Here is a 13406-nt window from a genome sequence, read left to right on the forward strand (position 1 = left end):
TGCAGCATTTGATTATTGTTTATATATTAAGTTATTAAACAGCACTATTGAAAATGCCATTTTCTATTAGTTCCAGGCCTTTCTGGTGTACATAGTGAATTAGGGCAGCCAGGGTTAAAAAGTATAATCCCATTGTCTTCCCCCATACCCTCAAAAAATACACACTAACATGCTCACAGATGCACAAACACACACACATGAATGCACATACATGTGCACCCTACATATATGCACACACTTATATAGAATCTTCACCATTGAAACCTATTCTATGTTTGTGTCAAATCTATTTTCATTCTGTTGAGTCTTTCACAACAATCTTTTCTAACTTGGGGGGAAGATCCATTCAATTCCTTGGAAAAGCACTTCTCATGTAGAAGTAAAGATGTTAATTAACATGGGCATCTTACATGTTCATAGATATTGATGAGTGTGCAGATCCCATAAACTGTGTCAACGGCCTATGTGTGAACACGCCTGGTCGCTATGAGTGTAACTGCCCACCTGACTTCCAGCTGAACCCCACGGGCGTGGGTTGTGTTGGTAAGTGAAAGACAAATGAATAGAATCAGACAGACAGAACTGAATATTTAAATTCTCTTGACAATGAGCTATAATGTGTACTTGATATATTCATTTAAAGAAAACAGCCTGATCACCTAAGAAACACTCTAGATGATTCCACGGTTATAATCTGAAGGACAACTTTGAGTACAAAACCAAGAAAAGAGGTAGTAGATATTTGAGTTGACAATGACTAAATCCTTACTAAAATAAGCAATATTTTTTCAGTATAGATAGATTTTATTTTCTATAAACCCCATTAAAATTATTTCAAAACATTAGAAAGGGTCCAGGGAATACAGATAATAAAGGACGGTGCTCTTTCCAACTGAAGAATCTGTGAACCCTAAGTTTTTCTCTTGGCTTTATAGACCAAAGATAGTAACACAGTGACTTTCATAGATGTCTGTAGGATGTTCATTACACTACTTGCAGTGACACAGATTTACTAGAAACCAATTTAGCAAACTGTACAGATTTTTAAAGGCAATCTGAACTCTCAGGAAACTGAGGCCGGAGGTTCTTACATTAGAGTCTAGGCTGTGCTGCAGAGTAAAACCATATCTCAAAACAGACAAACGAGAAATATAAGCATTTGGACATCATAGAACTCATACACAGTTTGTCCCCAAAGCAGCTGTGATTAGACACTGAAACTCAGCGTTTTACATGACAAAAATTTTAAATTAGCACATTAAAACTGTTTTATAAGAACACATGCAAAAGCTACTAGTAGGGCATTTGAATAGTCAAATGGTCGGGGGAGACAGGAATGGAGGATAAAAACAAAAGAGGGGGAAAGAGGGAAAAAGGAATATTGAATGAATTCAAAGCTAGCAAGGGTGGGACCATGAGTTAACCCAGTTCCTGCACCCAAGATCTGGCATCAGAAACAAGTAAAGATATTGAAGCATAACAAAGAGAAGCAGTCAGATGGTTGCACTGTGTGCAGCCAGAAGAGAAAGGTACTCTGTGAACTCATAAAGACTTTCAAAATGGTTGGGATGAGACCTTTTAGGGGTGGCCTGGCCTGAAGCAGTTCTTCTGACAGATTACTTAGGCTACAAAGGCCAAAACAGACTGGACTTGGGCCAAGGGTTGAAGCTAAGAGATGAGTTAGGAGGCCATTGGAGTCTAGGTTAAAAAAGATGTTGGTAGCTGGAATTCAGATTAAGACGTCAGTGACATCAGTTGCCAGGTGCATTTTGAAGATAAAGTTATCAAGCCTTTTTGTTACTTGTGTGAAAGGGGAATGAGAGTGAGGGATCGGAAGTGGCAACAAGCCTTGACAGCTGAGAAAGGTGGAGACTTCCATCACCTGAAAACCCCTAAGACTCAAGGTGAAGTAGAACAGATCCGTATGTGAACAAAGAGTCTCCAGTTTAATTCTTGGAGGTGTTGACTCGGAAAAAACTAATAACACTTACGAGAGAAATCAGCAGAAAGGTTTAGAACTCAGAAGAAAGGTAAGAGAGGACTCTGCACTTGAGTTCACTCAAAGGAAAATGAAAATACTATGTAAAGCCATGCTTCAAGATGGTAGCTACAGAGATGAGGCCACCTTCAGCGACACTGGACCCTTCCGCTAGAGAGCTCTAGTTTGACAGTTCTGCAAACGTTGCCGTGGAGATTGACATCAACCCATTTGGGGGTTGCTGATGACAGTCGAGCAGAATGAGACCGTTAGCACGTTACAAACTTAGTTAACTTACCTACATATGTTTCCACTTCTTCGCAAACTCAAGATACAGATTAATTAAACCCAATTTTCTTGTAGTCACATTATTCAAAATGTCCAGAGTACCCCCAAATAAGGAATGCCTCACTGCGTTGCTTCTTCCATGAATATATGCAACAGTCTGTGATCTCTAGTGACCACCGCCTGTCATCATTTCTTATGGTTGATTCGAGACATTGTGCAAGGAGTTAAAATGATCCCACCACATCAGCGTGCAAAATCCTGAACGCAGTCCTTTTAAATGCCTTCCTGAGGGGTTCTCTCCATAGTCGGGACCACTTTAAGCTCCTCTGTTGTTCCGCAGACAACCGCGTGGGCAACTGTTACCTGAAGTTCGGTCCTCGAGGAGACGGGAGTCTGTCCTGCAACACAGAGATTGGGGTGGGCGTCAGTCGCTCCTCCTGCTGCTGCTCCCTGGGGAAGGCCTGGGGAAACCCCTGCGAGACGTGCCCCCCTGTAAACAGCAGTAAGTATGCAGCCGAGAGAAGAGGAACAGAACATTCCCAGCCCAGGATAGAAACAAGTTGCTATTGTATTCTTGGACTGGGGGCGCGGGGAGGGGTGGTTTTGGACGGTTGTCTGTGGTTGTGCTAAAATCCGCCAAGAGTGTTTTTTAGAAAAGGAATTTTAGTTCCTCTCTTCCTATTTTTCTTCATTGTGTTACTCTAAAAAATCATTTTAACCACAATCCAATCTGAATGGTCATAATCTCGATTCTCCATGGTATCAGAGACGAAGGCCATTCCCAGTTCTTCTCGGAGGTTTAGTTCAGGTCCGTAGGTGGAGTGTATCCTGAAGTCAGTCATGGGGCACTCTAAATGGAAACATGTGTTCTGATATGCACAGAACCAAACCTTTGTACCGCAGGCTCCTGACATTTTTATTTCCTTGGCTAAGCATTTGTGATATGAATTATCTAAACGGCAGTGTTCTCTATAAAATAAAAACAAAAAAATGGCTTTTGTTATTCCCACTGCATGTCACTGATGAAGTCATGATACTTGGGAGTAAAATGTGATATACGTTATTGTAATACGTTTGAAAAGACACAAAGAAAACTATGGACACCCCCTGAGGATCTGAGTTTGGCAGCTGGTGAATGTTTGCTGATTGTCTCAACCACTGGGATCCGAGAATCAAACTTCTTGTTTTCCCTTTTTTTTTCCCTCCCAGCTGAATATTATACGCTGTGTCCTGGAGGTGAGGGCTTTAGACCGAACCCCATCACAATCATCTTAGAAGGTGAGTTCATCGCTATTTGTCGTGTAGGCTTTAATAAGGATATCGGCTTAGGTTAGAGGGAAACCTGTACAAAAGCCGGTGTGAAGCAGAGCAGCAGGCTTCCTGAGTGGAGCTACAGGTGGGCAGGCTGTCACACACATGTTTAGCTACAATTTTACCGAGAGGCAGCCATCCATTGCCAGATCTGGTGTTCAGTTGTTATGCAGAGACCCCCTTGTTACATTGTCTGCAGCAAATGCCGGCAGCTTGCTTCCATTCCTCTCCTCAGAAACCAGCAGTTGTGCAAGGAAGGCAGGAGAATTATGGTCAGAGTAAACCCAGCACTTAGAGGTCTTCTTTTAGGTGCACAGATGTCTGTGGTCCGTACAAGATGTCGTGTTTGAAAGCTGCAGATATTGACCCTTTGCTCACGATGTTTGTTGTTAATGAACTGTCTCCTCTTGTAGATATTGATGAATGTCAGGAGTTACCAGGGCTCTGCCAGGGTGGAAACTGTATTAACACCTTTGGGAGTTTTCAATGCGAGTGCCCCCAGGGCTACTACCTCAGCGAGGAAACCCGCATCTGTGAAGGTGAGGGGATCTGGTGCTGTTGTCTACTGCAATGTCTGCTCTCAGGGACCTGCATCCAACAGAAGGATGACAGCTCGTTGAGACTGTTGGTAGCTTTTATCTTTTCATGGCAATGCTGTCCCTTTGTATAGTAACAAATTCAATTTGCAGTTCATTTGCAATGACTTACTTTAAAGTTTTCTCTGAGTAAGATGGTGGGTTAAATATAGATTGATAATGGAATTGCGAATATGAAGTTAGTTACATGTAAACATTGACAATAATTTTGAGTAGGAACAGGGAAACTTCAATGTGATGGCAAGTCAAAACTGGTCAGTAATTTCTAAATGTTGGATAAATATAAAGATGACGAAATATTGTATGGATTATGTCTCCCCCTCCCCCTATCACATAGCAGTTATAATTTGAATTTTAGGAGACCTTCTCGCCTCTAGAGGCAAGGACCACCCTTGTCTTTGTTGCTTCAAGCTCTAGTTAACAATATAACTCAGTGTTTGTCTGTGGGATGAGGGACTGCGTCAAAAACTGAGCATTAAGAACGAAACATTGTTCTATTACAGCCTTTAGTCTTGAACTTCTTAGCCAAATGCATCTGAAAGAAATGTGATTTACCCTCAACTGAGAGCCTATGAGGGGACTTCTAGTTTGAGAAGAGGATCACACAGCCTACACTCAGTTTCAGGCTGCTGTTAAAACTTCAATCCAATGGCATAGGAAAAAGCAGACTTGAAAGAAATTCCTCTTAGAGAATGTGAATTTCCCCAAATGTATACAGGCATGGGGCAGTTTCTTTATAGTTCATAGATTTTTAGGATTGAGAGAGCTTTTTATCTTCTTTTTGAAGTATGTTCTTGTGATGTATAAATATAAACACATCCTTTGTGGGTATTTTTTTCACTTCTGAATCTTATAAACACGGAATTAGGGAATCACCTGTGTCCTGTTCAGTAAGCTACCAACCTAAATCACGGATGTTCTTGCTTCTTCTAGACATTGATGAATGTTTTGCCCATCCTGGCGTATGTGGCCCCGGAACCTGCTACAACACCCTGGGAAATTACACCTGCATTTGCCCACCTGAGTACATGCAGGTCAACGGAGGGCACAATTGCATGGGTCAGTAGCCGACCCCGAGAGGAACCGCCGGAGTCAAGGCTGCTGACTGAGCGCCTCTGGCATCTCTGTTCTCAGAATCACTGTTCAGAGTGTCTGGGTCCAAATCTTTATGGATAAGGAATCATCACGATTGAGGAAGTGTTTCAGAGTCCCATGAACTGATGCTCTACCTCAGGCTCTTAATCTTCCACCACATAGATCCATATCCTGTAAATCTGAGATTTAAAAAAAAAAATTAGGGCTTGGAGTTACAGGTCTCAGATAATTTTGATTTTCCCTGTATATAAAATGTACTTTGTATAGATAAGAAGATATTCAGATTTCAACACTTAATTTTTTTCAATTAAATTAATTAATATTTTTTGATTAAATGAGTATCTTAGTAGAAGAAATGCATGTTAATGTGCCCATAAAATGCTTTGCCTAAAAGCAGGGGCTGTCCATCCGAAAAGGATGGAGCAGTTCAGCGAGTTAAGACAGCCGACCAAGACAGAACTTTCCCAGAGTTCCATCCCTCAGGAGAGTTGGCTGAGCAAGCATGTTGGTTTTACTGCTCGTGATGCCGAGCTGACCCATTTTTCCCCACACAGACATGAGGAAAAGCTTCTGCTACCGAAGTTATAATGGGACCACGTGTGAAAACGAGTTGCCTTTCAACGTGACCAAGAGGATGTGCTGCTGCACACACAACGTGGGAAAAGCCTGGAACAAGCCTTGTGAGCCATGCCCAGCGCCAGGAACAGGTAGGCACCGTCGCTCACGCTCCCTCCGCTCAGTGCTTTGTGTGGCAGACAGTCACAGTGTGCGTCAGGTCCAGATAGAGCCAAACAGCGGGCTATGGCTTCATTTCCCAAATGACCTGGGCCCTGCACTGACTCCTGAGATATATACTCATAAGCTCCAGATCTCAAAAAGAGGCAAGCATCAATGTCCGGGTTTATAGCATTGGTCTATGTACAATCATCATCAAAAAGACTGGCCTTTTATTTATTTAGTCATCCAACGAATTTATTGAGCAACTACTGTTCGTCACTGTGTTCAACATGGAAGGTATAATGTTTTGGTAAAGTAACTTAAAAGCTAGCAACATCAGTAATAATTGTTTAAATTAAATCTTGAAAATATGTAAAATAAAGTGATGAAGAAATGTTGCTTGAAAAAAATATGTTTTAAGAAAGTATCTCATGAAAAAAACTGCAAAAAAAAAAGCCAGCTCATGTGCAGCTCCTCCCACAACACAGAAGGAACCTATACATGACAATACATTTTAAAATGGTTTTAGAGTACTGGGGTTTTCTTTTGTGTGTTTCTGTGCCTGGTGCCTGCAGAGACCAGAAGAGGGCACTGAATCTCCAAGAACTGGGAGTTATAGCCGGTTGTGATGTGCTCAGTGCATGCTGGGAATTGGGCCCAGAAGAGCCTGTCTCCAGCCAGGCATGGGAGGGTTTCACACAAGAGCATATTCCATTGAAAGAAAAAAAAGAAGGAAGGAAAGAAGGAAGGAAGGAAAGAAAGAAGGAAGGAAGGAAGGAAGGAAAACAGAGTCAAGATTAGCAACCACTTGTCTTTAAATTATTCTTTGTCTAGACTTTGTGAGGCCTAGAGAATGGTAACTTAGCGTAGTTGTAGATCCTGAACCTAAACTAGGAGGACCAGTGGAAAATGAATGGACTGTGCATTTGTTACCAAATATTGATGTGCGTGTGCATGTTTCACTCTGGGGATGCTAAAATGAATTCGGGGGAAGAGATATGGAGAAGTGGTGCAGAGTTCTCAAACCCAGTGTCTTAGTGACTCAAACCCAGCAGCAAGTACTTTCTTCCTCATCATGACAGAACACCCGACGGACCGACCCACCAGTCTAAGGGACGACAGATTTATTCTGTCTCATGCTTTCCAAAAGTCATGACCCACCATGGTGGAGAAAAGTGAGCAGAGCCCTTTGGTCCAGGGTAGCAGAAGCTCAAGGCCTTAGCTTGTTCACAGGGCATAGACCAAGAGCCAGAGGACACAGGCAGGAGGCAGAAACAAGGGTGACCTTTAAAGATCAACCCTTCTGGACTGCTTCCACCACCTCTACATGGTCGACAGCCTCAAAAACAGCAAACTTGATTAAAAAGCTAGAGGCCAAGTGTTGAAATGGTGAGCCAGGCAGGGCACCTTAGATAATATCGCAACCGTTTTCAGGTGGGTTTGGTTAGCCTTGCCCAGCCCCGTTTGCATCCGTAAGATGAGGTGAAGACATTCTCACCATTATGAAACTCCAGCAAGACTACTGGTTGGAGAAAATAAATGTCATTTTCTCTGACAGAAAACGAAGGGCTTAGGTTTTGGGACAGATCTATATATGTATAGGAAAGCCCTGTTGGTGGTGTGATCCAAACAGAGGACTTGCCGTTTTTAATGACACCTTCTCTGGAAAACAGGATAATCAACAGCAGCAGGGGCTATTCCATGGGGTACCATGCTTTCTGACAAACTGAGATGATTGGTAGGAAGGTCGGTAGGTAGATTAGATAGACAGACAGACAGACAGAGATGGATGGACAGATGTCAGAGGACAGTTTTGTGAAGTTGGTTCTCTCCTTCCCCTTTTCCATGGATTCCAAAAACCTGGCTCAGGTTGTTAGGCTTGCTCCATGAAAGCCTCTGCACCTGAGCCACCTAAGCCGCCCGAATTGAATCATTATTAAAGCTCTTTGTATCATAAGGGAAAAATAACTGAATTGCCAAAGAAGTTTTGTCTTCTTTAATATTCTGCTTACCTTCTCCTGATATCAGATCAATAAGAAGCTGATGATAGAGATGGCAGTGATCGAGGCTGCCTAGATCATTTGCAGAAGCAGACATTGTTATCAAATGCACATGATTACTATGTAGAAGACTGGCTGTGGATAATATAAAAACGCTCTTGTTGGTCAAAATTGCGGTGTAAAGATAATTTGGATGTGTCTGAGAATGTTAAGAGTGTCTGCCTTTGTTTCCATTTTAAAGCTGACTTCAAAACTATATGTGGAAACATCCCTGGATTCACCTTTGACATCCACACAGGAAAGGCCATTGGTGAGTTTGTTCCCATTATAGTTGTGAATGCACACATGCGTGTGTAAACATATGCATGTATAGGTCACAGTTTGTACTCAAGTGTCTCCAAATGTATCAGTACCACAAAATCTATTAATCTGGATTCCAAGCTAACATGATTAGTTAATCAAGAAAGTGTGCTTCCAGCCTTTGACCAAGTGTCAGTTGTGTTTGCGTTATACTTCATCCACGTAGCCTAGCAATTAAAGTATGATAATTACTTGACAGTCTCAAAGTTCCATGCATGCCATGCAAAAGTTCTAATTTCCCTTGCAATGCTCATTGTCTTGCATGGCTAAAAATCCTACCTTATTTTATGTTCGTGGGTGTGGATGTACCTTGTGCGTATCTGTGTAGGTGCACATGTTTGTGCATGTCAGGAATTTCTAAAGACCAGAGATTAATATCTGATGTGTTCCTCAACATTTTACACATTGCTTCCTGTGACAGGGTCCCTCACAGACAAGCTAGCCAGGACCTCCACGAATCCACACACCTCTGATCCCTTCCTTCCCAGCCCTAGGGTTACAGATGCATGCCACTATGTGGACACTGGGGATCTGAACTCAGGTCCTTATGCTTACATGTCAAGCACTTTTCCACTGAACCATCTCTCCACCCTGCTTCGTCTTATTTTAACTGCTAGTTGCTCTTTTCAAAAATACACCTCAAGTTTTTTTTTGTCTATTTTTATATCATCCCTTTCATTTGGTCTCATTATGAATTTACGGAATCCCTTTTCAGATGAATCACTTCCTTCTGAATGGACTTTCTGTTGTGAAGTCTACATTTCCCTCCTAGTTTAAACAATATAATTTTAAGTCTCTGTGAAGCAATCTACTTGAGTGTGTGTATAACAAAATACACTCACTTAAGGAAACACAGCTTTGTCAGATGAACGGCAGCCATTCAGCTGACCTCACACAACTAGCAGTTGGGACTTGGTTCCTTAAGGGATTCACTGGTCTTCTTGTCACTCCTTTTTGTGTTTACCAATCACCTTCATTTTTCCAAAGCTCTTCAGAGGAACTAACTGCACTGTGGTCTGTAGTTCTCCGTAAGCCACATGACCACTTATGGCAGCTTACATTTGACTTGAATAGAGAATACGTATTTTCATTTCAGGCTACACAGAGGTAAGATGGTAAAGACGTTTCCCAGAAACACATATTTTATCCAATTCATTCCATTTCAGACATTGATGAATGTAAAGAGATTCCAGGCATTTGTGCCAACGGTGTGTGCATCAACCAGATCGGCAGTTTCCGCTGCGAGTGCCCGACGGGCTTCAGTTACAATGACCTGCTCCTGGTCTGTGAAGGTAATCTGAGAAATATATGTCCTTCCTCCAAAGACTTGGCTGCGCAAGTGGCTTCTCGGTGGGAGCTTGTGATTTTGTACCATCCCCTCTGTAGTATGTAAGAGCTGAACGTGGAAGTCGGTGACCTGAACGTACCCCTAAAGCAACTGTGTAAGACTGTTTACCTGGACCCGTTGCTTTTTCAGACATCGACGAGTGCAGCAATGGCGACAACCTTTGTCAGCGCAATGCAGACTGCATCAACAGCCCCGGCAGCTACCGCTGCGAGTGTGCGGCAGGCTTCAAGCTCTCTCCCAACGGGGCCTGTGTAGGTAAGCAGTAGACTAACAGCCGCCAGATATGGCAACGTATGGGTTCCCTGTTCTCCAAGGATTTCTCGCTTCCTCACTACAAAATATTTTAAGGATGCCTTTAGAAAGATAGTCTGCCTCATGCTGAAACACTTCCACCATAATGTTCAAATTGTTTTCTTGAGAAATGATGTTCAGTGGGTTTCTCTGGCATCAAATAGAATCCTTGAGGTCCCAGTCCACCAGCAAACATTGCCTGAATGAAGAGAGCCTTGGGTACCCAAAAGCCTCGCTTATATTAATTCAGCTCTGGTCCTGGTCCATTCTTAGCCTGTCTGTAATAATTACTAGCAGGTTAGAGAAATGCATCTGTGAAAAAACGGGGACTCTTAATAAAACTCAGCTATGCATAACATGTGTCTTTTTTTTTTTCTTTCCTGTTTTAGATCGCAATGAATGCTTGGAAATTCCCAACGTCTGCAGTCATGGCCTGTGCGTTGATTTGCAAGGAAGTTACCAGTGCATCTGCAACAACGGCTTCAAGGCTTCTCAAGACCAGACCATGTGCATGGGTAGGACCGCTTTTCCCATCCAGGGATCGACATGAGGCTGGGACTTAAAGACAGTGATTCCGAGGGCAGCCACCATGTCTCCACCATGCTAAACAGTTTAAGGCTTTGGAGTAAAATTTGCAAGCCAGGGACATGCCGCAGTAGGTTCTTCTGTCCAGTGATCCTCAACATTTGACTCCAGAGGTTCATGTGGCATGACGTCATTCAGACGAACTCAGTGCCAGGTGGAATTTACCCACGAAATGCATTTGGAGTGCACAGGAGTAGCGAGGATGACCATATTAACACACACACGTGTGCAGATATGCATCCTTTTATACAAACTCTAGTTTGGGATTTAATGGCATCATTGAAGCTTTACCTCTTAAGATAATTGCAGACGTGAATATAACCAGAGTCTTTAAAAGTCCCCAGTAACCAATATAAGGATTGGTTAATTGCTGCAAATGGTGAGTAATATGCTTGCAAAGGCAGCTGGAAAGGATGCCATAGGCTAGGGTGGCAAAGAATGTCAAACCTCTGATGTTATGTAACTCAGAGGTCCTCTCTAAGCTTAAGATAAAACTTAACACGTGGTGGTTTGCGAGTAGCATGTCCTCTGTGTGAAAAGGCCAGGGGATTTTTGTGTGCCCACTCTATAGGGATCACCTGGCGAGGTGAGTGTTAAAATCAGGTTTCACTAGTCTGAAACTATTTCCTTCATGGACTATCTGTGCCACGAACAGCATATGGGGAAAGCCTCAGTTTACCCACTGCACCCTGAGAGCACCTTCCCACCATGGGCCGCCCCAGAATGACAAGAAATAAAAGTCTCTAACCTATATCACTGGTTCTGGACCCATGTGCGTGGACTTTCTGGGAAAGCTTGCTTATAGGAGAAACAGGGGTCTCCTTCTATACTCAGAGAGTCTAATCTGCTACACACATATTTTGTATTTATGACTCTGGAATTCATATGGGAACAACATGTCCTATATGAACAATTCTTTCACAATAAAGTCAGCTGGAGCCCAGGCCTCTCAGACACACTGTGAAGCCGTGTCTGTTCCCTGGATAGTGGCCCTGCAGGCTGGCCTCCCAGCACAAGGGTTTGCTGTCTGCTGTCATAGATGACCTTGCTAACTATTCTCACTGTGACTTTTAGAAAGCTCATGACTAAATTCTAAATAAACTCCTCTTTGGATTTTATTACTTCCTTAAAGAGGCTGAACTCTTCATTGTTAAATTAAGATTTATCGATTCTTGACCAAGTGTTAATAATGCTTTAACATTTGCTAGATGAGCCCGTTCCTTGCAATATTTCTGCCAATGACATGTTTTCTACCCGTTGCTTCTGAGAATTGCACATCCCCATAGGTCAGACTGTTTTTTTATCTTTCATCAGTTTGCAGTTTTGATTTCTCTCCCCGTTTTCACATTCTTACTTTCCTCAAACAACCACGGGTCCCTAGCACTGCGCTGGGGAGCATCTAAGTCACGAAGCGCTGAGGGAGAAAGGAAACATTAAAGGGGGGTAGCTGGCTCTAGCTAAATGTCAAGTTCTCCTCGGTAGATGTGGACGAGTGTGAGCGGCATCCGTGTGGAAACGGGACTTGCAAGAACACTGTTGGGTCCTACAACTGTCTGTGCTACCCTGGGTTTGAGCTCACTCACAACAATGACTGCCTTGGTAAGTCTTTCCGTCGGTTCAGCCTTGGTTATTCAGAAGATAGGCAAAGCCGCTGAGCAATCTCTGGACACCCGCAGCAGTTTTTCCTCCGTAGTCACAAGGCCATGGGCTGTGTTGAGCCCTTCCTCACATACCCAGTTTATCAGGGAGGAAGGTCATCCGGACACCCATAAATGGAGCAGGTCTGATTTATAGTTTAGGCTCTTTGTCCCCTCTAGGTGAGATAGAGAGAGACGCTCAATTAATCTCATGTTACTTCATGTATTTTATATGAGTTCATTTCTAATTAGCACTCCAAACCTCGCAGACTCTCCATACCCATGTCCATGTCGGGAAATTTCCTTGCCCATCCATTTCAAAGCCTGTATGCCTTTCCCAGTTAAAAAACAAAAATGTACAATGAGCAAGTTTTGAGATGGATCCTTGGGCCACAGCTGTGCTAAATACAGGATTTCAGTTTTTGCCACACACTGACATACCAAGTAAATATAAAAGAAAGGCAACACTGAGTTGTGTGTCCACTGTGGGGTGCTTTTCGATGCAATACAATGTAGCGACATGAGCTGTGAGGGGAGCATTCAGAATGATGTCCACCATTGTAGGATCAGCACAGCTCAGCCCCACCACCACATCCCAGCTTCCCTGTTGATTTCCTTTATCCTTCGGAATTCTGCAATTGTGAAAAAGATTTGCAGTTAGATGGCTATTTTATCCAACTTTGCTCGGGTTCCTCTGTAGGTTCCGTAGTTCTCCTGGGAGACCCAAGAGTCCTGGCTGACGATGCTGTAACACAAAAGCGGTCTTCAGGAAACATAGGCAATGACTCACTTGCTCACTTGTAATCAGCCCGAGGCTTACCTGAAAGCCCAGCACCTGCCATCCTCCTTGCAAAGGGTGCATTATGGTCAACAGCCCTGCACTTTTTAACAGAGCTGATTTCTGTGTTCAGTATGCTCACTTCTTTTTCCTTTGAATAGGATCCTGTGTCCAGGTGAAGGATCTGCAAGTCATGCAATCAAGTTGCATCCCATCGTCCCCTCTCCTCTGCCAAAAGAAATACATTGCAATTGGAAAAAAATCAAAGATTGGTCTTAAATTGTCAGACTTTACCTGTTTATAAATCTCCTAAGTTATAGTTCGTGTCCTTGAAAACCGCAGTGGCCCTGCGTGGTGCAGTCCTCAGAACGTCTGTCATTTTCCTTTTCTGTCACTGAAGCACAGTGTGGACCTTTTGGAAA

General features: G+C 43.0%; 1 protein-coding gene across 2 annotated transcripts in view; it reads left to right on the forward strand.

Moving 5' to 3' along the window:
• The window catches only part of LOC121443619 (fibrillin-2), a 196653-nt gene that overhangs the window by 147136 nt on the left and 36111 nt on the right, over window positions 1–13406 (forward strand). For both annotated transcript variants that reach the window (XM_041645440.1, XM_041645441.1), the window contains exons 36-46: window positions 421–543; window positions 2607–2768; window positions 3476–3544; window positions 3991–4116; window positions 5107–5232; window positions 5823–5975; window positions 8227–8295; window positions 9512–9637; window positions 9823–9948; window positions 10374–10499; window positions 12052–12168. In XM_041645440.1, the coding sequence (XP_041501374.1) occupies window positions 421–543; window positions 2607–2768; window positions 3476–3544; window positions 3991–4116; window positions 5107–5232; window positions 5823–5975; window positions 8227–8295; window positions 9512–9637; window positions 9823–9948; window positions 10374–10499; window positions 12052–12168 (1323 nt within the window). The remainder of the gene's footprint in view (window positions 1–420; window positions 544–2606; window positions 2769–3475; window positions 3545–3990; window positions 4117–5106; window positions 5233–5822; window positions 5976–8226; window positions 8296–9511; window positions 9638–9822; window positions 9949–10373; window positions 10500–12051; window positions 12169–13406) is intronic.

This window comes from Microtus oregoni, unplaced genomic scaffold (assembly GCF_018167655.1).
Source record: "Microtus oregoni isolate MIOR12 unplaced genomic scaffold, Mior012 000110F_ref0000174, whole genome shotgun sequence".
NCBI classification, from domain to species: domain Eukaryota; kingdom Metazoa; phylum Chordata; class Mammalia; order Rodentia; family Cricetidae; genus Microtus; species Microtus oregoni.